We start from the raw sequence: 24,313 nt of genomic DNA, 5'->3' as shown, positions 1-24,313 counted from the left end.
AGATACCATTTATTTACACCAATTATTCAAAAACAAAATGGAACATTACATTCATCTTTAAAAAAACGCCGCACAAAATGGTTTTCTCTTTGCTCAAAAGAATCTGTACAGAAAATAAAGAGCTTGGCGGTCGAGAGGTTTAGTAAATAGTGTCAGTCTTGGCACGTGGGGACAGAGGTTCCCTGGGTAAAGACTCCATCTTGGTTGTGGCTGGTACCATCACTCTGGGAGGAGGTCTCCCGGCTACTGTGTAGGAAGGAACTGCAGATGCCGGTATCATATCATATATCATATATATACAGCCGGAAACAGGCCTTTTCGGCACCTCCAAGTCCGTGCCGCCCAGCGATCCTCGTACATTAACACTATCCTACACCCACTAGGGACAATTTTTCACATTTACCCAGCCAATTAACCTACATACCGACACAAACTGCTGGAGTAACTCGGCGGGATGGGCAGGAAGGAAGGAGGGGTAGCATTTCAGGTCCGAAACACCCAAAGAGGGGAAACGTCACCCGTTCCTTCTCTCCAGAGATGCTGCCTGACCCGCTGAGTTACTCCAGCTTTTTGTGTCTATCTCCGAAACTTCACCTGTTCCCTTCCTCCCCCCCGCCTCCCCTCCCACAGATGCTGCCTGAGCTATTGATCCTGTAGCGTTTTGTGTCTACCTGGCTACAGTGTCAGGGCCGTAGAAGCACCTGGGAATCCTTTGGGTCATTTTAAGTTGTCTAGTCTCTAACAGGGTCGAAGGACCCAGGGGCTAGTGGAATCAAGGGATGTGGGGAGAAGGCAGGCACGGGTTGCTGATCGGGGATGGTCGGCCATGATCACGGTGAATGGCGGTGCTGGCACGAAGGGCCGAATGGCCTTCCCCCTGCACCTATTTTCTACAGTTCTATGATCGTGCTGTCTCGGTGCGTAAACCTGCGCTCCCCACAAAACACGGAGGCAAAATGTAAAATACTCAGCCCGAAATCTCAAAACAGGCTAGAAAACACTCCCCGCGTAAACCCCCAGAGGGGGAAGAAAATACTCAACCCCAGCCTCCCGAAACAAGACCCTCCCAGCGCACAGACCCCACCCAAACGCAAACCGGCACCACCGCGGTTTGCAAGTGCAGTTTATCTCCACCGTACCGGGCCAGTCCTGCCGATGGACGGATCCGGATTCCATGTTTTTTTTCTCTCTCCCTGAGGGAGGGGGGGGGAGAGAGAGAGAGAGAAATAAAACATGGAATCCGGAGCCGGCCATCGGCAGGACCGGCCGGGGAGAGGTGGAGATAAACTGAGGGACGCAGAGGTTGGGGTTGAGGAGGACAATGCTCCAGTTCCAGAAGGATCCTGGAGCTCCCAGCTCGAGCAGAGAGATGACGCTCGATGGACAAGAGGGTTTGGGAGGAGGAGGGGAGGGGACGGGGCCGAAACAGGGCCCTTGCTTTCCGTATGTACACACGCACGCTAGCGTTGCCGTTCCGACAGGCAGGCCTCAGCTGTGGGGATAGTACTGATTGTAGTTCCAAGGATTCTGATATCCGTACGATCCGTAAGGCTGGACAGAGAGAGAGAGGGAGAGAGAGAGAGGGAGGGAGGGAGAGAGAGGGAGGGAGAGAGAGGGAGGGAGAGAGAGAGGGAGGGAGGGAGAGAGAGAGAGAGGGAGGGAGAGAGAGAGAGAGGGGATAAAACATTAGCATGAGGACACAAACTGCCGGAGTGGCCGTAATCGGGCAACTGAACCGTCCTGTCACCAACTAAGTCGGCATGGAGTGTCTTTGGAGTGCGGGAGGAAACCAGAGCACCAGGAGAAAACCCACGCAGGTCACGGGGGAGAACGTGCACAAACTCAGTGCCCGTGGTCAGGATCGGACCCGGGTCTCCGGCGCTGTGAGGCAGCAGCTCTACCGCCATGACATGAGCAGGTAATGTATCGGCACAGGAGCCTTCCGACAGGCAGGCCTCAGCTGTGGGGATAGTACTGACTAGTTCCAAGATTCTGATATCCGCACGAGAGAGGGAGGGAGGGAGGGAGAGAGGGAGGGAGAGAGAGGGAGGGAGGGGGGGAGAGAGAGAGAGAGAGAGAGAGAGTCCAGACTGTGGACTCAATTTACAGAGGCCGATTGATACATCGACTCGTCTTTGAAACGTGGGAGGGAACTGGAGCATCCAGGAGATGAGGTTGGGAGGGGGGAGAAAAAGGGATGGATACACTGGGGGGGGGGGGGGGGGGTTCCTTCGAGATGAGATATGGCGCAGCGGTAGAGTTGCTGCCTCTCAGAGCCAGAGACCCAGGTTCAATCCTGACCACGGGTGCTGTCTGTACGGAGTTAGGGTAAGGAAATAACTGCAGATGCAGTTCGAAGGTATTTATCACAAAATGCTGGAGTAACTCAGCAGGTCGAGACCCGAAACGTCACCCATTCCTTCTCTCCTGAGATGCTGCCTGACCTGCTGAGTTACTCCAGCATCTTGTGAATAAACACCATCGGTCTGTACGGAGTTTGTACGTTCTCCCCGTGACCTGCGTGGGTTTTCTCCCAGATCTTCGGTTTCCTCCCGCACTCCAAAGACGTGCGGGTTTGTAGGTTAATTGGCTCCGGTAAAAATTGGAAATTGTCCCTAGTGTGCGTGGGACAGTGTTGGTGTGCGGGGATCGCTGGTCGGCGCGGACTCAGTGGGCCAAAGGGCCTGTTTCCGCGGCGGTAGAGTTGCCGCCTTACAGCGAATGCAGCGCCGGAGACCCGGGTTCCATCCCGACTACGGGCGCCGTCTGTACGGAGTTTGTATGTTCTCCCCGTGACCCACATGTGTTTTCTCCGAGATCTTCAGTTTCCACCCACACTCCAAAGACGTGCAGGTTTGTAGGTTAATTGGCTTGGCGTAAGTGTAGATTGTCCCCAGTGTGTGTAGGATAGCGTTAGTGTGCTGGGATCGCTGGTCAGTGCGGACTCAGTTGTCTGTTTTGGTGCTGTATCTCCAAACAACACTAAACTAAAATCCAAATCGAGACCCGACCCAAATCTAAACAATTTAACTTAATTTTACTCCAAGGACGTGCAGGTTTGTAGGTTAATTGACTTGGTAAATGTAAAAATTGTCCCTAGTGGGTGTGGGATAGTGTTAATGTGCGGGGATCGCTGGGCGGCGCGGACCCGGTGGGCCGAAAGGGCCTGTTTCCGCGCTGTATCTCTAAGCTGACACCAAGCTGGTTGGGCCGAAGGCAGTGGGTGTATGGAACGAGCTGCCAGAGGAGTACAGGGAGTACCATACAGGGAGTACAGAGAAGGTTCACCAGATTGATCCCTGGGATGGCAGGACTTTCATATGAAGAAAGACTGGATAGATTCGGCTTGTACTCGCTGGAATTTAGAAGATTGAGGGGGGATCTTATAGAAACGTACAAAATTCTCAAGGGGTTGGACAGGCTAGATGCGGGAAGATTGTTCCCGATGTTGGGGAAGTCCAGAACCAGGGGTCACAGTTTAAGGATAAGGGGGAAGTCTTCTAGGACCGAGATGAGAAAGTTTTTTTTCCACGCAGAGAGTGGTGAATCTGTGGAATTCTCTGCCACAGAAGGTAGTTGAGGCCAGTTCATTGGCTATATTTAAGAGGGAGTTAGATGTGGCCCTTGTGGCTAAAGGGATCAGGGGGTATGGAGAGAAGGCAGGTACGGGATACTGAGTTGGATGATAAGCCATGATCATATTGAATGGCGGTGCGTGCAGGCTTGAAGGGCCGAATGGCCTACTCCTGCACCTATTTTCTAGGAGGCAGTTGAGGCTGGGACTATCCCATCGTTTAAGAAACAGTTGGACAGGTACATGGGTAGGACGTGTTTGGAGGGATATGGGCCAAGCGCAGGCAGGTGGGACGAGTGTAGGTGGGACATTGTTCCCACACTGCGGCCTACCTGGTACCAAGCATTGTAGTTGTACGCTGCCTGACTGCTGCTGCTGTCTCCGGTGGCCTGGGCTGTGGTGCTGGCAGTGATGGTGGCAGGCTCACTCACCACCGCCCCTTCCTCCGCCCGCACTTTCTTCTCTTCCGGCTCCTCCAAGCTTCGAGGCGAGAAGAAGAAAAAAAAGTCGGGACTTGCCCGCTTCACCCTAGCCCCCCCCCAACAAACACACAATGCCCAACGCCCTCCCTCCCCCCCCCCCCCCATGTCCCATCCATGTCCAAACACCTTCTCCTCCCCTCCATATCTCCCCACTGGCCTCCATCTTCCACTGCAGAACGCATCCACCACTCCTCCCCACCGCACGACATGACCCCCACCTTGAGCACAGAAGTTGGGAGGTCACGTTGCAGTTGTATAAGACGTTGGTGAGACCGCGTTTAGAGCATTGACAACAGACAATAGATGCAGGAGGAGGCCATTCGGCCCTTCGAGCCAGCACCGCCATTCAATGTGATCATGGCTGATCATTCTCAATCAGTACCCCGTTCCTGCCCTCTCCCCATACCCCCTGACTCCTCTATCCTTAAGAGCTCTATCTAACTCTCTCTTGAATGCATTCAGAGACTTGGCCTCCACTGCCCTCTGAGGCAGAGAATTCCACAGATTCACAACTCTCTGACTGAAAAGGTTTTTCCTCATCTCCGTTCTAAATGGCCGACCCCTTATTCTTAAACTGTGTGGCCCCTGGTTCTGGACTCCCCCAACATTGGGAACATGTTTCCTGCCTCTAACGTGTCCAACCCCTTAATAATCTTATACGTTTCGATAAGATCCCCTCTCATCCTTCTAAATTCCAGTGTATACAAGCCTAGTCGCTCCAGTCTTTCAACATACGTTGTGAAGCTGGAAAGGATGCAGAGAAGATTCACGGGGATGTTGCCAGGACTAGAGGGTGTGAGCTACAGGGAGAGGTTGAGCAGGCTGGGTCTCTATTCCATGGAGCGCAGGAGGATGTGGGGAAATCTTATAGAGGTGTGCAAAATCATGAGAGGAATAGATCGGGTAGACGTACAGAGTCTCTTGCCCAGAGTAGGGGAATCGAGGACCAGAGGACATGGGTTCAAGGTGAAGGGGAAAAGATTTAATAGGAATTAGAGGGGTAACTTTTTCCACACAGAGGGTGGTGGGTGTATGGAACGAGCTGCCGGAGGAGGTAGCTGAGGCTGGGACTATCCCATCGTTTAAGAGACATTTGGACAGGAACATGGATAGGACAGGCTTGGAAGGTTATGGACCAAGCGCAGACAGGTGGGACTAGTGTAGTTGGGACTTGTGGGCCGAAGGGCCTGTTTCCACGCCGTATCACTCTATGATTCTACGATCAGACCCTCCCTCTGGGTGCGTTTAGGCCCTCCAGAACCCTCCTCCTCCCCTCTCTCTCTCTCTCTCTACACCCTCCCCCCCTCTCCTCAATGATCCCAGGAATGAGTGGGTTAACGTACGATGAGCGTTTGTGGGCACTGGGCCTGTATTCGCTGGAGTTTAGAAGGACGAGGGGGGACCTCATTGAGACGTACAGAACAGTGAGCGGCCTGGATAGAGTGGATGTGGAGAGGATGTTTCCACTAGTGGGAGAGTCTAGGACCAGAGGGCACAGCCTCAGAATTAAAGGATGTTCCTTTAGGAAGGAGATGAAGGGGAATTTCTTTAGTCAGAGGGTGGTGAATCTGTGGGATTCTTTGCCAGACGACTGTGGAGGCCACAAGTCAGTGGATATTTTTAAGGCCGAGATAGATAGATTGTTGATCAGTGCGGGTGTCAGGGGTTATGGGGAGAAGGCAGGAGAATGGGGTTGGGAAGGAGAGATAGATCAGCCACGATTGAATGGCGGAGTGGACTTAGTTTAATTTAGAGATACAGCGCGGAAACAGGCCCTTTCGGCCCACCGGGTCCGCGCCGCCCAGCGATCCCCAGCGCACTAACACTATCCTACACACACTGGGGACAGTTTTTACATTTACCCAGCCAATTAACCTACAAACCTGCACGTCTGGAGTGTGGGAGGAGACCGAAGATCTCGGAGAAAACCCACGCGGGTCACGGGGGAGAACGTGCAAACTCCGTACAGGCGGCGCCCGTGGTCGGGATGGAACCCGGGTCTCCGGCGCTGCATTTGCCGTAAGGCGGCAACTCTACCCGCCGCGCCACCGTGACCGCCCTTGATGGGCCGAATACTGCTCCAATCACTTATAACTTTATGACCCTTATGTGTTATTGCATTGTTATTGATTATTCTTATTGGTCTTATTGTTGAACTGCGGGTCATTTTTCATTTCACTGCACATTTGTGTGTATGTGACAAATAAATTGACTATTGACCCCTGCCCACCCCCCCCCCCCCTCCAGATGTCTCCCCCCCTCCCTCCCTTTCCAGACCTGCCCTCTCCAGATCTTTGCGCCCCAAAGCATATTCGAAAACCCCCATCCACCTCCCCTCTCCCCAGATCTCCCCCTCTCCAGACCCCTGAACCACTACCACCAAGCATCCTCACCTCTCTCTCCCTCTCCTTCCACACCACCCTCCCCTCTCCCTCTCCACCCCCTACAACTCCTCCGGACGGCGTGGCAGAGGCCGGGAGGGTCACTGCGTCTCACCCGTTCTCTGCAGCCCGCTTCTTGCTCGAGTTCTGCTTGAGGAGCCTCTGGTGTTCGTCGTAGGCGTGGAGCAAACTGCGGAGACGGGAGAGACACACAGAGCGTCAGACGCGGGGTCGACGCCGGGCGGGCGAGCGCTGAGAGTCACCGCCTCGCGCCGCTCGCAGCGCCGGAGACCCGGGTTCGATCCCGACTCCCTCCCCGTGACCCGCGGGGGTTTTCACCGAGATCTTCCGTTTCCTCCCACGCTCCAAAGACGCGCGGGTACAATAGACAATAGGTGCAGGAGGAGGCCATTCGGCCCTTCGAGCCAGCACCGCCATTCAATGTGATCATTCTCACTCAGTACCCCGTTCCTGCCTTCTCCCCATACCCCCTGACTCCGCTATCCTTAAGAGCTAATTGGCTTGGTGTATGTGTAAAACTGTCCCTAGTGCGCATAGAATAGCGGTAGTGTGCAGGGATTGTTGGCCAATTAACCAACTAACCTGTAGAAACACAGAAAACAGGTGCAGGAGGAGGCCATTCAGCCGTTCGAGCCAGCACCACCATTCAATATGATCATCCAAAATCAGTACCCCGTTCCTGCCTTCTCCCCATATCCCTTGATTCTGTTAGCCCTAAGAGCTAAATCTAACTCTCTTTTAAAATCCATCCAGTGAATTGGCCTCCACTGCCTTCTGTGGCAGAGAATTCGCAACTCTCTGGGTGAAAGTTTTTCCTCATCTCAGTCCGACGTTTATTCTTAACTGGCACCGATTTATTTAATTTTTTTAAAGAGATAAAATGTGGAAAGAGGTCCTTTGGCCCCCCCCGATTCTGCCCCGACCCCCACACATTATCACCACCCTACGCACACCAGGGACAATTTTTACATTTAAACCGAGCCAATTAACCTACAAACCTGCACGTCTTTGGAGCGCGGGAGGAAACCGAAGATCTCGGAGAAAACCCACGCGGGTCACGGGGAGAACGTACAAACTCCGCACAGACGAGGTCGCGATGGAACCCGGGTTTCCTGGCGCCGCGAGGCATCGACTCTGCCGCCGCGCCACCCGTTCAATCGCGGCTGACCGATTTGACCGCGTACAAACCGGACGGCGACGCTCACCTGCGAACACTGCAGCCGAAATCCTCCAGGAACTCGACTCTCCGCTGGGAGAAGACGATTTTGATCTCCAGAGGCAGGGAGCTGAGGAGCACTTGCTCAAAGCAGGTGAGGATGTTACTCTCGTTGACCCGGACATCACAGCTGAACTCCAGTTCCAGCAGGTTGAGGTACAGCTTCACGTTCTCCTGCAGGGAACCAAATGGTACTTTATTGCCGCGTTCACCACAGTGTTTACTCTAGTTTAGTTTAGAGATACAGCGTGGAAACAGGCCCTTCGGCCCACCGAGTCCATCCGCGCCGACCGGCGATCCCCGCACACTAACGCTATCCTACACACACACACACGGGGACAATTTTACACTCATACCAAGCCAATTAACCTACAAACCTGTATGTCTTCAGAATCAGAATAGCCTTTATTAGACAATAGGAGGCCATTCAGCCCTTCGAGCCTGTACGCACCGCCATTCAATGTGATCATGGCTGATCATTCTCAATCAGTACCCCGTTCCTGTCTTCTCCCCATACCCCCTGACTCCGCTATCCTGAAGAGCTCTATCTAGCTCTCTCTTGAATGCATTCAGAGAATTGGCCTCCACTGCCTTCTGAGGCCTTAGAATTCCACAGATTCACAACTCTCTGACTGAAAAAGTTTTTCCTCATCTCCGTTCTAAATGGCCTACCCCTTATTCTTAAACTGTGTGGCCCCTGGTTCTGGACTCCCCCAACATTGGGAACATGTTTCCTGCCTCTAATGTGTCCAACCCCTTAATAATCTTATAGAACGTTATAGAAACAGTTTATTTGTACCTCTCCAACATTATAGAAACAGTTAAACAGATACATGGATAGGACAGGTTTGGAGGGACATGTGCCAAACGTGGGCAGGTGGGACTAGTGTAATTGGGATTTAATTGGGATCCGAGGGGTAACTTTTCCACACAGAGGGTGGTGGGTGTATAAGAAAATAACTGCAGATGCTGGTACAAATCGAAGGTATTTATTTCACAAAATGCTGGAGTAACTCAGCAGCTCAGGAGAGAAGGAATGGGTGACGTTTCGGGTCGAGAACTGTCTTCAGTCTGAAGAAGGGTCTCGACCCGAAACGTCGCCCGTTCCTTCTCTCCAGAGACGCTGCCTGACCCGATGAGTTACTCCAGCACTTTGTGCCTATCTTCAGTGTAAACCAGCGTCTGCAGTTCCTTCCTAGGCATTTCGACTCACATTCCCACAGTTTTAGCTTACTTTACAGATGCAGCATGGAAACACGTTTACACCTCCAGTTTAAATTCCGTTTGGAATATTTCGGAGGACCAAGGGCCAATAGATGCAGGAGGAGGCCATTCGGCCCTTCGAGCCAGCACCGCCATTCAATGTGATCATGGCTGATCATTCTCAATCAGTACCCCGTTCCTGCCTTCTCCCCAAACCCCCTGACTCCGCTATCCTTAAGAGCTCTATCTAGCTCTCCCTTGAATGCATTTGAAAGAATTGGCCTCCACTGCCTTCTGAGGCAGAGAAATCCACAGATTCACAACTCTTTGACTGAAAAAGTTTTTCCTCATCTCCGTTCTAAATGGCCTACCCCTTATTCTTAAACTGTGGCCCCTGGTTCTGGACTCCCCGAACATTTGGAACATGTTTCCTGCCTCTAACGTGTCCAACCCCTTAATAATCTTATACGTTTCGATAAGATCTCCTCTCATCCTTCTAAATTCCAGTGTATACAAGCCTAGTCGCTCCAGTCTTTCAACATATGACAGTCCCGCCATTCCGGGAATTAACCTAGTAAACCTACGCTGCACGCCCTCAATAGCAAGAATATCCTTCCGCAAATTTGGAGACCAAAACTGCACACAGTACTCCAGGTGGGGTCTCACTAGGGCCCTGTACAACTGCAGAAGGACCTCTTTGCTCCTATTCTCAACTCCTCTTGTTATGAAGGCCAACATTCCATTGGCTTTCTTCACTGCCTGCTGTACCTGCATGCTTCCTTTCAGTGACTGATGCACTAGGACACCCAGATCTCGTTGTACGTCCCCTGTTCCTAACTTGACACCATTCAGATAATACTCTGCCTTCCTATTCTTTCCACCAAAGTGGATAACCTCACACTTATCCACATTAAACTGCATCTGCCATGCATCCGCCCACTCACACAACCTGTCCAAGTCACCCTGCAACCTCATAGCATCTTCCTCACAGTTCACACTACCACCCAGCTTTGTATCATCTGCAAATTTGCTAATGGTACTTTTAATCCCTTCATCCAAGTCATTAATGTATATTGTAAATAGCTGCGGTCCCAGCACCGAGCCTTGCGGTACCCCACTAGTCACTGCCTGCCATTCTGAAAGGGACCCATTTATCCCCACTCTTTGCTTTCTGTCTGTCAACCAATTTTCTATCCATGTCAGTACCCTACCTCCAATACCATGTGCTCTAATTCTGCCCACTAATCTCCTATGTGGAACCATGTCAAAGGCTTTCTGAAAGTCAAGGTACACCACTTGACATGTATCTGTACACTGTAAATGGCTCGATTGTAATCATGTATTGTCTGTCCGCTGACGGTATATCGCGCAACAAAGGCTTTTCACTCGGTACACGTGACAATAAACTAAACTATCCTGCACACTAGGGACAATTTACAGTTTACAGAAGCCAATTAACTTACCACTGTCCTACACACACCAGGGACAATTTACACTTACCCAGCCAATTAACCTACAAACCTGTACGTCCCTGGAGTGTGGGAAGAAACCGAAGATCTCGGAGAAAACCCACGCAGGTCACGGGGAGAACGTACAAACTCCGTACAGACAGCACCCGTGGTTGGGATGGAACCCGGGTCTCAGGCGCTGTAAGGCAGCAACTCTACCACTGCGCCACCCTTAAGTAAGGTGGCGCAGCGGTAGAGTTGCCGCCATACAGCGAATGCAACGCCGGAGAATAAGGTTCGATCCTGACTACGGGCGCCGTCTGTACGGAGTTTGTACGTTCTCCCTGTGACCTGCGTGGGTTTTCTCCGAGATCTTCGGTCTCCTCGCACACTCCAAAGACGTGCAGGTTTGTAAGTTAATTGGCTTGGTGTAAGTGTCAAATTGTCCCTAGTGTGTGTGTTTGTGTAGGATAGCGTTAGTACGCGGGGATCGCTGGTCGGCGCGGACCCGGTGGGCCGAAGGGCCTGTTTCCGCGCTGTATCACTAAATTAAACTAAACTATGAATTTTTTTTCCCAGTTACAGTTAAGTCTATTGTCACGCGCACTTAGGGTTGCCAACTGTCCCATATTAGCCGGGACATCCTGCATTGTGGGCTAAATTGGTTTGTTCCACACGGGACCGCCATTGTCCCGTATTAGGCTGTAGGTCCAGGCACTGTAGGCCCGGAGGCTGCCTAACAGAGGTTGCTTAGCAACCCGCTTCCCGGCCCGGGCGGCCACCATTGGTGGAGCGGGAGCACGTGGCCGCTGGCTGAGTGAGGTCACGTGGGACGCGGGGCGGTGACGCCACCCTTTGTCCCGTGTTTGGGAGTGAGATAGTTGGCGCAGTTGAAAGAGTTAATGGCTGTTAACTTTGCATGATGGGATGCTTGGCCATTATGGTTTTGAAGCTTCTATATTGTTGAAGGTGAAGGAATGCTAATTGCGCATAAGGACGTGTCTGGTAACTGAAACTTACAATCCCTGGAAACCACAGGATTAATAAAATGGCGGAACGAATGAACAGGATGAGCCTGGACTTTAGGTCCTGAATAGCTGATGTTTGCAAAATTGCACCAGGCAGGATGAGACTATGCAATTCTTAAAGTCTCTCGAGCAGTGCATCCTGTTATCCCTGGGAAAGATGTCCGGGAAAGACGATGGACAAAGCTCTCGTGAAGATTAGGATGTGGTTAACTGTTGACTATTTGTGGGAGTGTGTAAAACAGGACCTTCTGTGGTATGATGAGGGTCCTTACCTTCGACTAATGACTTATTGTGTAAAATAGTTTATGACTTGAGGGTGACAAGTATACAATGTGATTGATTTGAAGGAAATGTTGTGTTAAACATTCTTGCTGCAAATTCTATATAAAAATGCTGCGAAAATGCTGTATCTTTGAGTGGAAGCGAGGGGATTTTTTTTATTGTTATTTTTTAGATTTAGAGATACAGCGCGGAAACAGGCCCTTCGGCCCACCAAGTCCGCGCCGCCCAGTGATCCCCGCACATTAACACCATCCTACACACACCAGGGTACAATTTTTACATTTACCCAGTCAATTAACCTACATACCTGCACGTCTTTGGAGTGTGGGAGGAAACCGATGATCCCGGAGAAAACCCACGCAGGTCACGGGGAGAACGTACAAACTCCGTACAGACGGCGCCCATAGTCAGGATCGAACCCGAGTCTCCGGCGCTGCATTCGCTGTAAGGCAGCAACTCTACCGCTGCGCCACCGTGACGGAAACAGTGTGGTCACACACCCTTAGCACTGGACCCCGCCCACTCCCGTCTGACGATAATTAAAGCTTTGCTTGGATTGCCTTTAACTGTTTATGTTGTTGTCTGTTTTAAGAAACAATCTTTAACACGGTTTTCGTTTATCGTCACGGGCGCCCCGCCCCGCCCCGCCCCCTCACCTTGTCCCCGTCGATGGCCTCGAGAAGCACCTTCCTGGCCTTCGCCAGGTTCTTCTGCACCTTCAGCAGCTGCCTGGACAGCTTGACGGCGAAGAAGGACGAGAGGGGCGTGCCCTGGTGCAGCTCCACGGCCTCCCGCAGCAGCGCCTCCGCCTGCCCCAGCTCGCCGCTGCGCCGCTCCAGGCTCACCCGCCGCAGTAGCACCATGGCCATGCCCGGCACGGTCAGCTGGAAGGACTTGAGGATGCGCCGGGCCTCCTTGATGTCACCTGGGCAAGGCAGGGAGGGGAGGGGAGAGGAGAGATCAGTGGTGGAGACGCCGAGAGGAGGCAGACTATCCAGCACGAATGAGCTTTTAATGCCGATAGAGTTGCTGCCTCACAGGGTCAGAGACCCGGGTTCGATCCCGACTACGGGCGCCGTCTGTATGGAGTTTGTACGTTCTCCACGTGGGTTTCCCCCCCCGAGATCTTCAGTTTCCTCCCCCACTCCACAAACACGTGCAGGTTTAATTGGTTTGGTACAAGTGTGAATTGTCCCAAGTGTACAAAATGATGAGAGGAATAGATCGGGTAGACGCACAGAGTCTCTTGCCCAGAGTAGGGGAATCGAGGACCAGAGGACAAAGGTTCAAGGTGAAGGGGGAAAGATTTAATTGGGATCCGAGGGGTAACTTTTCCACACAGAGGGTGGTGGGTGTATAAGAAAATAACTGCAGATGCTGGTACAAATCGAAGGTATTTATTTCACAAAATGCTGGAGTAACTCAGCAGCTCAGGAGAGAAGGAATGGGTGACGTTTCGGGTCGAGAACTGTCTTCAGTCTGAAGAAGGGTCTCGACCCGAAACGTCGCCCGTTCCTTCTCTCCAGAGACGCTGCCTGACCCGCTGAGTTACTCCAGCACTTTGTGCCTATCTTCAGTGTAAACCAGCGTCTGCAGTTCCTTCCTAGGCATTTCGACTCACATTCCCACAGTTTTAGCTTACTTTACAGATGCAGCATGGAAACACGTTTACACCTCCAGTTTAAATTCCGTTTGGAATATTTCGGAGGACCAAGGGCCAATAGATGCAGGAGGAGGCCATTCGGCCCTTCGAGCCAGCACCGCCATTCAATGTGATCATGGCTGATCATTCTCAATCAGTACCCCGTTCCTGCCTTCTCCCCATACCCCGACTCCACTATCCTTAAGAGCTCTATCTAGCTCTCCCTTGAATGCATTCAGAGAATTGGCCTCCACTGCCTTCTGAGGCAGAGAATTCCACAGATTCACAACTCTTTGACTGAAAAAGGTTTTTCCTCATCTCAGTTCTAAATGGCCTACCCATTATTCTTAAACTGTGTGGCCCCTTGTTCTGGACTCCCCCATAATTGGGAACATGTTTCCTGCCTCTAACGTGTCCAACCCCTTAATAATCTTATATGTTTCGATAAGATTATTGTAGATTATTGTCTACGTTTCGATAGACTATTGTCTATTGTCTAAGATCCCCTCTCATCCTTCTAAATTCCAGTGTATACAAGCCTAGTCGCTCCAGTCTTTCAACATATGACAGTCCCGCCATTCCGGGAATTAACCTAGTAAACCTACGCTGCACGCCCTCAATAGCAAGAATATCCTTCCACAAATTTGGAGTCCAAAACTGCACACAGTATTCCAGGTGCGGTCTCACTAGGGCCCTGTACAACTGCAGAAGGGCCTCTTTGCTCCTATACTCAACTCCTCTTGTTATGAAGGCCAACATGCCATTGGCTTTCTTCACTGCCTGCTGTACCTGCATGCTTCCTTTCAGTGACTGATGCACTAGGACACCCAGATCTCGTTGTACGTCCCCTTTTCCTAACAGACTGGTCCCACCAAGATGCAGCACAGAACGCCACAGGAGATCCTTCTTCCCTGTGGCTATCAAACTGTACAACCCCCGCCCCGCCCCGCCGACCAGCGACCACCCCTTGGACTATTTCCATCCTGCGCGCACCAGGGAACAATTTACAGAGGCCGTTTAAACCGGCAAACCCGCACGTCCTTGGAGCGTGGGGGGGGAAGAGCGCGCACCTGGAGGGGAGAACGTACAGACCCCGTACGGACAAGCGGATCGAACCCGTGTCCCACGGCGCCGAGAGGCAGCAGCCCTACCCGCCGCGCCGCTCAAACCAGCGGCTGCAGTTCCCCCCCCCCCCTCCTTGCACCCCCCTCACCTTGCTGCTCCTCAAAGGCGGCCCACAGGAGGTGCAGAGTGGACTTCTTCGGCAAGTGGACCATGCACGCCCTCTGGAAGACATTGCGGACCGCCTCCACGCTGTGGTTTTCCAGGTACTTGGCGTACTGCGGGAAGGGGGGGGGGGGGTCAGAGAGAGAGGGGGGGGGGAAAGAGTGTGAGGCAAGACCAAGTCCCGGCTCCGCGCCGCGTTTAATTTAAAAATAAAAAGGCATCGTGGAACAAAAAATAAACAGCTTATTGAGAACTGGAGGGGGCACTCACAGTGGAAACAGGCTTACACATTTCTTCAGAAAATCCTTAACTTCTTTAGTTTGTAGCAACACGTGCAGATAAAACAGCAATGGAATTAAAAGATTATGTTAGAAGGCAGAACATCAAAGTAAAACGTGAAATTCTTTGTTGGAACGCTTGCAAAAATTAAAAACAAAATTTTGAAAGCCACCGACCTGGGGGGGTCAGATCCCCAGAGAGAACACCGGAGATCTGATTCCCAGACACAGCCAGATGCCCGGGGGTAGGGGGGAGGAATTCACCTTGATCCAGAAGTCCTCGTACAGAGCACAGGCGATAACGCAGCGCTCAAACAATACCAGTGCACGCTCGTTGGTGCCGTTGGTGATCTCAAAGTCGAGGTAGTCCTTCCAATTCTTCAGCTGGACCCTCTCCAGGGGCTTGACGTGGAAGTAGGGTCGCTTGATCTGGGGAGGGGAGGGTACAAAATCACGAGGGGAATAGATCGGGTAGACGCACGGAGTCTCCAGCCCAGTCGACAGAGAACATGGCTCCTCTTCAAGTTTCTGGGCACTCACATTTCGGAGGGCATTTCTTTCTTTTCAAATCTTTTTTTTATTAAATTTCAAAAAATAATAAACATAACAGTGATATTGATACATAGGGATCAGGATTACATTAACAACAAATGTAGCCTTAAGATAAATCCAGTTTCAAAATACATATAGGGTATAAGAAAATAACTGCAGATGCTGGTACAAATCGATTTATTCACAAAATGCTGGAGTAACTCAGCAGGTCAGGCAGCATCTCGGGAGAGAAGGAATGGGTGACGTTTCGGGTCGAGACCCTTCTTCAGACTGATGTCAGGGGGGCGGGACAAAGGAAGGATGTAGGTGGAGACAGGAAGATAGAGGGAGATCTGGGAAGGAGGAGGGGAAGGGAGGGACAGAGGGACTATCTAAAGTTGGAGAAATCAATGTTCATACCGCTGGGCTGCAAGCTGCCCAGGCGAAATATGAGGTGCTGTTCCTCCAATTTCCGGTGGGCCTCACTATGGCACTGGAGGAGGCCCATGACAGAGAGGTCAGACTGGGAGTGGGAGGGGGAGTTGAAGTGCTCGGCCACCGGGAGATCAGTTTTGTTAATGCGGACCGAGCGCAGGTGTTCAGCGAAGCGATCGCCGAGCCTGCGCTTGGTTTCGCCGATGTAAATAAGTTGACATCTAGAGCAGCGGATGCAATAGATGAGGTTGGAGGAGGTGCAGGTGAACCTCTGTCTCACCTGGAAAGACTGTTTGGGTCCTTGGATGGAGTTGAGGGGGGGAGGTAAAGGGACAGGTGTTGCATCTCGTGCGGTTGCAGGGGAAAGTGCCCGGGGTTGGGGTGGTTTGGGTGGGAAGGGGCGAGTGGACCAGGGAGTTACGGAGGGAACGGTCTCTGCGTTTGGAAGATTGGGAGATTCGATTTGTCATGTCAGGGTGCGACGTGTGCGGAAGCTATAACTACATTTCACCCCCGAGAAGTAATGGCTATCGAAGTGGGATTTCGAGATGGTATAGAAACTGCCATTACATTTTTTTTTTTTAAAAGATAAAAAGAAAAAAGAAAAAATAATAATAATTTACCCCCCTAAACTAAAATAAGCAAACAAACACAAAAAACCCCAAAACAAAACAGAATCTGGGCTGCAAAGAAAAACAAAAATGTCAAGAGTTGAGGACCCCTGTTTGTCCTTAAATCTGTTCCACCAAATAAAGGTAAAAAATTATTATAACGACTGGAGAGGGAACAACTTATATTGTGTGAAAATATTGAATAAAGCTTCCCCAAGTCATATCTAATTTAATCGAGGGTTCAACAATATCACTCCTAATTTTTTCTAGATTTAAACATGATATCGTTTCAGAATACCAATGGAGCGTGGTGGGAGGATTAGAGTCTTTCCATTTAAATCGGAGGACCTAACATGGTCCAATAACACTGCTGCGCTGGTCAAGAAGGCACAGCAACGACTGTTCTACCTGAGAACACTGAAGAAGTCTGGTCTACCCCAACAGCTGCTGATGACCTGCACCACAGAGAGCATCCTAACACATGGCATCCCTGTGTGGTAGCTCAGCTGCACGGAGGCAGAGAGGAAAGCTCTTCAGCGGGTAGTCCATAGAGCTCAGAGGACCATCGGAACACAGCTACCAGCCTTGGAGGGCATCTACAACACACGATGCCTCAGAAAAGCCACCAGCATCCATAAAGACTCTTCACACCCCTGCAACAGTCTGTTCGAACACCTTCCATCGGGCAGACGATACAAGGCCTTCTACGCCCGCACCTCCAGACTCAGGAACAGCTTCATCCCCAGGGCCATAGCTGCTATGAACCGGTCCTGCTGAGCCGGATGGTCACATCGCACAGTGAACCGGCACAGACCTACTTGCACTTTATTCTGTTTTAATACTGTTCTAATTTGTTTCATTGGGTTGTTTAAATTAATACTGACTTTAGCTAATTAATTTATTGCATCGTATGGGAGGCGCATTCCCAATCTCGTTGTACCCCTGTACAATGACAATAAAGATATATTGTATTGCATTGTATTGTAGAGTTGCTGCCTTACAGCGAATGCAGCGCCGGAGACCCGGGTTCGATCACGACTACGGGCGCCGTCTGTACGGAGTTTGTACGTTCTCCCCGTGACCTGCGTGGGTTTTCTCCGAGATCTTTGGTTTCCTCCCACACTCCAAAGACGTGCATGTTTGTAGGTTAATTGGCCTGGTCTGAATGTCCCTAGTGTGTGTAGGATAGTGTTAGTGTGCGGGGATCGCTGGTCGGCGCGGACCCGGTGGGCCGAAGGGGCCCGTTTCCGCGCTGTAACTCTAAACTAAACCAAAACTAAATTCCTAGTTTCCATTTTGAAGGCACGTCCTTCGATTCTGAGGCTGTGCTCACTGGCACAGTTTAGTTCAGACACAGCACGGAAACAGGCCCTTCGGCCCACCGAGTCCGCGCCGCCCAGCGATCCCCGCACACTAACACTATCCGACACACACGAGGGACAATTTTTACATTTTACCCAGCCAATTAACCTACAAACCTGTACGTCTTTGGAGCGTGGGAGGAAACCGAAGATCTCGGAGAAAACCCACGCAGGTCACGGGGAGAACGCACAAACTCCGCATAGACGGCGCCCGTAGTCGGGATCGAACCCGAGTCTCCGGCGCTGCATTCGCTGTTGGGCGGCAACTCTACCGCTGCGCCCTGAGGTCAGGATGGAACCGGGGTCTCTGTGGCCGAGAGGCAGCAACGCTACCGCTGCGCCACCGTGCCGCCCCTCATGTTCTCTCCAAAACCGCGCGGGCTATGCCAGCCCTGTAAAGTGTATTTCAAGACGGCGTAGAGAAGGGTCGATTCTGTATCTAATCCATTCGCATTCTTGCCCCTGAGAGGGCAGCGGGAGCTTTTCACCCGATCCAACCCTCACGGTATGTCCCGTGTACTCTGAGGCTGTGCCAATAGACAATAGGTGCAGGAGGAGACCATTCGGTCCTTCGAGCCTGTACGAACCGCCATTCAATGTGATCATGGCTGATCATTCTCAATCAGTACCCCGTTCCTGCCCTCTCCCCATACCCCCTGACTCCGCTATCCTTAAGAGCTCTATCTAGCTCTCTCTTGAATGCATTCAGAGAATTGGCCTCCACTGCCTTCTGAGGCAGAGAATTCCACAGATTTACAACTCTCTGACTGAAAAAGTTTTTCCTCGTCTCCGTTCTAGAATGGCCGACCCCTTATTCCCAAACTGTGTGGCCCCTTGTTCTGGACTCCTCCAACATTGGGAACACGTTTCCTGCCTCTAACGTGTCCAACCCCTTAATAATCTTATACGTTTCGATAAGATCTCCTCTCATCCTTCTAAATTCCAGTGTATACAAGCCTAGTCGCTCCAGTCTTTCAACATATGACAGACCCGCCATTCCGGGAATTAACCTGGTAAACCTACGCTGCACGCCCTCAATAAGGTCCCTGACCCCCGTTACCACCGCTAAGCGACGGCCCGCCTTGCGGTGCCTGGCTTTGCCCTTACCGACTCCTCGAAGTGCCACCTCTTGCTGACCTCCGCCTCGTTCAGGAGGTACATCTCTTGCCGAGTGGCCTCCAGGTGGGCCCGGATCCTCTCCATCTCCGTGTCGGCCTGGCAGGGACAAAGAGGGGAGGGTAAGAGGGGCTCCGGCAACGCCACGCGCGCCCGCGAGGCACGGGGAACCGCGCCGCCGCAGCTCGGGACGGGCGGGAAACGCCGCCACTATCCCGGTAAATCTCGGCTCGCCAGTTCAGGCCTCGGTCGCCTGTCCATGGGAGAAGCATGGGACAATAGGCAACAGGTGCAGGAGGAGGCCATTCGGCCCTTCGAGCCTGTACGCACCGCCATTCAATGTGATCATGGCTGACCATTCTCAATCAGTACCCCGTTCTTGCCCTTCTCCCCATACCCCCTGACTCCGCTATCCTTAAGAGCTCTATCCAGCTCTCTCTTGAATGCATTCAGAGAATTGGCCTCCACTTCCTTCTGAGGCAGAGAATTCCACAGATTCACAACTCTCCGACTGAAAAAGTTTTTCCTCATCTCCGTTCTAAATGGCCTGCCCCTTATTCTTAAACTGTGTGTGGCCCCTGGTTCTGGACTCCCCCAACATTGGGAACATGTTTCCTGCCTCTAACGTGTCCAACCCCTTAATAATCTTATATGTTTCGATAAGATCTCCTCTCAGCCTTCTAAATTCCAGTGTATTCTTAACTGTGGAAGTTTAAGATCACAGCCACGATCACAATGAATGGCGGTGCGTACAGGCTCGAAGGGCCGAGTGGCCTCTTCCTGCATAATCCCAGCTACACTAGTCTCAATGATAAAAACGGAAAGGGAGAACAATGGCCGACCCGGTGTGGGAGGACCGCGGGGGGGCGGAGCACTTTGTAAGTGCCCTTCGTGTGGCGACTCTTTGCATACAGGGCAAAGAATTTCACTGTGCGCGTGGCAATAAAATATTCATTCATCTTGACGGCCGAGATCCTCCCCCCCCCCCCCCGGTCACCTTCCCCTGGTCTCTGATCCCCACTCCCGGAGGGGGGTCATCCCCAGGGGGGCCCTCGTCGCCATCGGCCTCCGACGCCGCCAGGCTGGTCACCACCTCGGACCGCAGACGCAGGAACTCGTCCGTGGAGAGGACGTCCTTTGGTGAGTAGCTCTGCACGTGCTCCTTGAACCTGCGCGAGAGAGGGGGGGGGGGGAGAGAGAGAGTGGGAGAGAGAGGAGGGGAGAGAGAGGGGGGGGGGAGAGAGAGGGGGGGGAGAGAGAGGGGGGGGAGAGAGAGAGGGTGGGGGTGAGAGAGGGGGGGTGAGAGAGGGGGGGTGAGAGAGGGGGGGGGTGAGAGAGGGGGTGGGGTGAGAGAGGGGGTGGGGTGAGAGGGTAGGGAGAGAGGGAGAGAGTGTCAGGGTTCGTCTCTGGCCAGGGGTGGGGACATCACTCATCCCCGTGGTTCTGCGTGTGTCCCAAGGGATTGCTGTGGCATGGTGGCGCAGCGGTAGAGTTGCCGCCTTACAGCGAATGCAGCGCCGGAGACTCAGGTTCGATCCCGACTACGGGTGCCGTCTGTACGGAGTTTGTGCGTTCTCCCCGTGACCTGCGTGGGTTTTCTCAGAGATCTTCGGTTTCCTCCCACACTCCAAAGACGTGCGGGTTTGTAGGTTAACTGGCTTGGTATAAATGTAAATTGTCCCCAGTGTGTGTAGGATGGTGTTAGTGTGCGGGGATCGCTGGTCGGCGCGGACTCGGTGGGCCGAAAGGGCCTGTTTCCGCGCTGTATCTCTAAACTAAACTAAAGCATGACTCCCATGACTCTATCCACCAGATAGAGCTCTTAAGGAAACATGTTCCCAATGTTGGGGGAGTCCAGAACCAGGGGCCACAGTTTAAGAATAAGGGGTCGGCCATTTAGAACTGAAATGAGGAAAAACCTTTTCCAGTCAGAGAGTTGTGAATCTGTGGAATTCTCTGCCTCAGAAGGCAGTGGAGGCCAATTCTCTGAATGCATTCAAGAGAGAGCTAGATAGAGCTCTTAAGGATAGCAGAGTCAGGGGGTATGGAGAGAAGGCAGGAACCGGGTACTGATTGAGAATGATCAGCCATGATCACATTGAATGGCGGTGCACACAAGTTCGAAGGGCTGAATGGCCTCCTCCTGCACCTATTGTCTGTTGTCCCAGGTTGGGCGGGCTGGGACTTTATTCCTTGGAGATCGCAGGAGGATGAGGTGATCTTCTGGAGGTGTCTAGGACTTGTGTTAGCAGAGGTGTATACGGAGCTAGCAAGAAAAGTGGGTCAAAAACAGATATGGATTGACTCAAAAGAGTCTTACAGCGCCGAAACATGTCCCATCTACACTAGTCGTAGAGTCCTAGAGCCACACAGCGAGGAAACAATGTCTTCAGCGCAACCTGCCTACGCTGAACAACATGCCCCATCTACACTAGTCAGTCATAGAGTGACACATGGTGGAAACAGGCCCTTCGGCCCAACTTGCCCACACGGGCCAACATGTCCCAGCTACACTAGTCCCACCTGCCCACGTTTGGCACATGTCCCTCCAAACCTGTCCTATCCATGTATCTGTTTAACTGTTTCTATAATGTTGGAGAGGTACAAATAAACTGTTTCTATAACGTTCTATAAGATTATTAAGGGGTTGGACACATTAGAGGCAGGAAACATGTTCCCAATGTTGGGGGAGTCCAGAACCAGGGGCCACACAGTTTAAGAATAAGGGGTAGGCCATTTAGAACGGAGATGAGGAAAAACTTTTTCAGTCAGAGAGTTGTAAATCTGTGAAATTCTCTGCCTCAGAAGGCAGTGGAGGCCAATTCTCTGAATGCATTCAAGAGAGAGCTAGATAGAGCTCTTAAGGATAGCGGAGTCAGGGGGTATGGGGAGAAGGCAGGAACGGGGGTACTGATTGAGAATGATCAGCCATGATCAGATTGAATGGCGGTGCTGGCTCGAATGGCCTACTCCTGCACCTATTGTCTATTGTTGGGATAGTCCCAGCCTCAACCACCTCCTCCGGCAGCTTGTCCCATACACCCACCACCGGTTGTGTGAAAATGTTACCCCCCAGATTCCTATTACATCTTTCCCCCTTCACCTTGAACCTGTGTCCTCTGGTCCTCGATTCCCCTACTCTGGGCAAGAGACTCTGTGCGTCTACCCGATCTATTCCTCCCATGATGTTGTACACCTCAATAAGATCTCCCCTCATCCTCCTGCGCTCCAAGGAATAGAGACCCAGCCTGCTCAACCTCTCCCTGTAGCTCATGCCCTCTAGTCCTGGCAACATCCTTGCAAGACTTCTTTGTACCCTCTCCAGCTTGACATCTCTCCTACAGCAGGGGGTGGGGGGGGGGGGGGGCAGGATTAGTTTACATTAGAAATACAGTGTCAAAATGGGCCTTTCGGACCACCTTGTCCATGCCGCCCATCGATGTTATCCCACTTTCTCATCCGCTCCCTCCAAACTAGGGTGGGGGGGGTGATTTATAGACAATAGGTGCAGGAGGAGGCTATTCGGCCCTTCGAGCCTGTACGCACCGCCATTCAATGTGATCATGGCTGTTCATTCTCAATCAGTACCCCGTTCCTGCCTTCTCCCCATACCCCCTGACTCCGCTATCCTTAAGAGCTCTATCTAGCTCTCTCTTGAATGCATGCAGAGAATCGGCCTCCACTGCCCTCTGAGGCAGAGAATTCCACAGATTCACAACTCTCTGACTGGAAAAGTTTTTCCTCATCTCAGTTCTAAATGGCCGACCCCTTAGTTTCGAAGATTGGAGCGCGGGAGGAAAGCGAAGATCGCAGACAAAACCCACGCAGGTCACGGGGAAGTCTCCGCACAGACAGCGCCCGTAGTCGGGATGGAACGTGGGCGTCCGGCGCTGCGTTCGCTGTGAGGCAGCAGCTGCCCCAGCGTGGTGCCGCCAACCTGTACCAAGCTTGCACTGAGACCCGTGCAGGAGACTGTACCCACCCGCTCAAAGACGCAGAGACCGTTCCCTCCGTAACTCCCTGGTCCACTCGTCCCTTCCCACCCAAACCACCCCCACCACGGGCACTTTCCCCTGCAACCGCAGGAGATGCAACACCTGTCCCTTTACCTCCCCCCCTCAACTCCATCCAAGGACCCAAACCTGCTTTCCAGGTGAGACAGAGGTTCACCTGCACCTCCTCCAACCTCAGCTATTGCATCCGCTGCTCCAGATGTCGACTTCTCTACATCGGCGAAACCAAACCCAGGCTCGGCGATCGCTTCGCTCAACATCTGCGCTCAGTCTGCATTAACCAACCTGATCTCCCGGTGGCTGAGCACTTCAACTCCCCCTCCCACTCCCAGTCTGACCTTTCTGTCATGGGCCTCCTCCAGTGCCATAGTGAGGCCCACCGCAAATTGGAGGAACAGCACCTCATATTTCGCTTGGGCAGCTTGCAGCCCAGCGGTACGAACATCGACTTCTCCAACTTTAGATAGTCCCTCTGTCCCTCTCTTCCCCTCCCCTTCCCAGTTCTCCCTCTATCTTCCTGTCTCCACCTATATCCTTCTTTTGTCCCGCCCCCCCTGACATCAGTCTGAAGAAGGGTCTCGACCCGAAACGTCACCCATTCCTTCTCTCCCGAGATGCTGCCTGACCCGCTGAGTTACTCCAGCATTTTGTGAAATAAATGCGCCAATAGACACCCTCCCTCTCCTCTCCCCTCCCTACTCTCCCTCACTCACTTCTCAAAATGGTGGCTGTACAGCTGGGTGGGGACGGAGAGCAGCCGGTCATAAATGGCGGTGACGGCCTTCAGCTGCCCCTGCTCCTTCTCCCAGCTCACGTACATGTCCCAGAGCCGGTCGGAACGGAAGTCGGTGCCAGCGGCAGCCAGCGCCATCTCGAACACACTGCGGAGAGAGAGGGAGAGAGACACAGAGAGAGAGAGAGAGGGAGAGACACACAAGAGACGAGCGTCAGGCAACAGCGTCAAACCTAGCGGGCAAAGGCGACACGCCGTTACCCACTCCGACCCGAAACGCCACCCGCCCACCTTCTCATAGGTTCCAGGAGCACAATTAGGCCACTCGGCCCTTCAAGTGTACCCCGCCATTCAATCGTGGTTGATCAATCTTTCCCTCTTCTCTCCACTCCCATCAGACACAAGACTCGAGCCGGGAACAGGTGATAAGGCTTACACAGTGGGCAGAACTGCTACCTCACAGCGCCAGACACCCGGGCTCCAACCTGACCTCGGGTGCTGTGTGAGTGTGTGCGTGTGTGTGCGAGACTGTGTGAGTGAGCGTGTGCGACTGGAGTTTGCACGTTCTCCATGTGACCGCGTGGGCACCTTCATCCCGAGTCTGCGTCGACCAGCGATCACCGCGCACACTAACACACAAACACACAAACACACACACTAACACACTCACTAACACACACACACTAACACACACTAACACACACACTAACACAAACACACACTAAGTCACA

At 52.4% G+C, this 24,313-nt stretch overlaps 1 protein-coding gene across 1 annotated transcript in view; it reads right to left on the bottom strand.

Annotated features, from left to right (window-relative positions):
* LOC144609690 (pre-mRNA-processing factor 39-like) overlaps positions 1-24,313 on the bottom strand; it is a 40,859-nt gene continuing 16,546 nt past the window's right edge. The window contains exons 5-14 of the mRNA XM_078428195.1: positions 23,563-23,730; positions 19,834-20,005; positions 18,828-18,935; positions 15,047-15,211; positions 14,491-14,617; positions 12,292-12,560; positions 7,664-7,848; positions 6,553-6,627; positions 3,907-4,054; positions 1-1,551 (exon numbers count right to left, since the gene is read on the bottom strand). Of these exons, the coding sequence (XP_078284321.1) occupies positions 1,489-1,551; positions 3,907-4,054; positions 6,553-6,627; positions 7,664-7,848; positions 12,292-12,560; positions 14,491-14,617; positions 15,047-15,211; positions 18,828-18,935; positions 19,834-20,005; positions 23,563-23,730 (1,480 nt within the window). The 3' untranslated portion in view covers positions 1-1,488. The remainder of the gene's footprint in view (positions 1,552-3,906; positions 4,055-6,552; positions 6,628-7,663; positions 7,849-12,291; positions 12,561-14,490; positions 14,618-15,046; positions 15,212-18,827; positions 18,936-19,833; positions 20,006-23,562; positions 23,731-24,313) is intronic.

The sequence above is a fragment of the Rhinoraja longicauda genome, chromosome 34 (assembly GCF_053455715.1).
Source record: "Rhinoraja longicauda isolate Sanriku21f chromosome 34, sRhiLon1.1, whole genome shotgun sequence".
In the NCBI taxonomy this organism is placed as follows: domain Eukaryota; kingdom Metazoa; phylum Chordata; class Chondrichthyes; order Rajiformes; family Arhynchobatidae; genus Rhinoraja; species Rhinoraja longicauda.
This window is presented reverse-complemented; position numbering and strand designations above follow the sequence as displayed.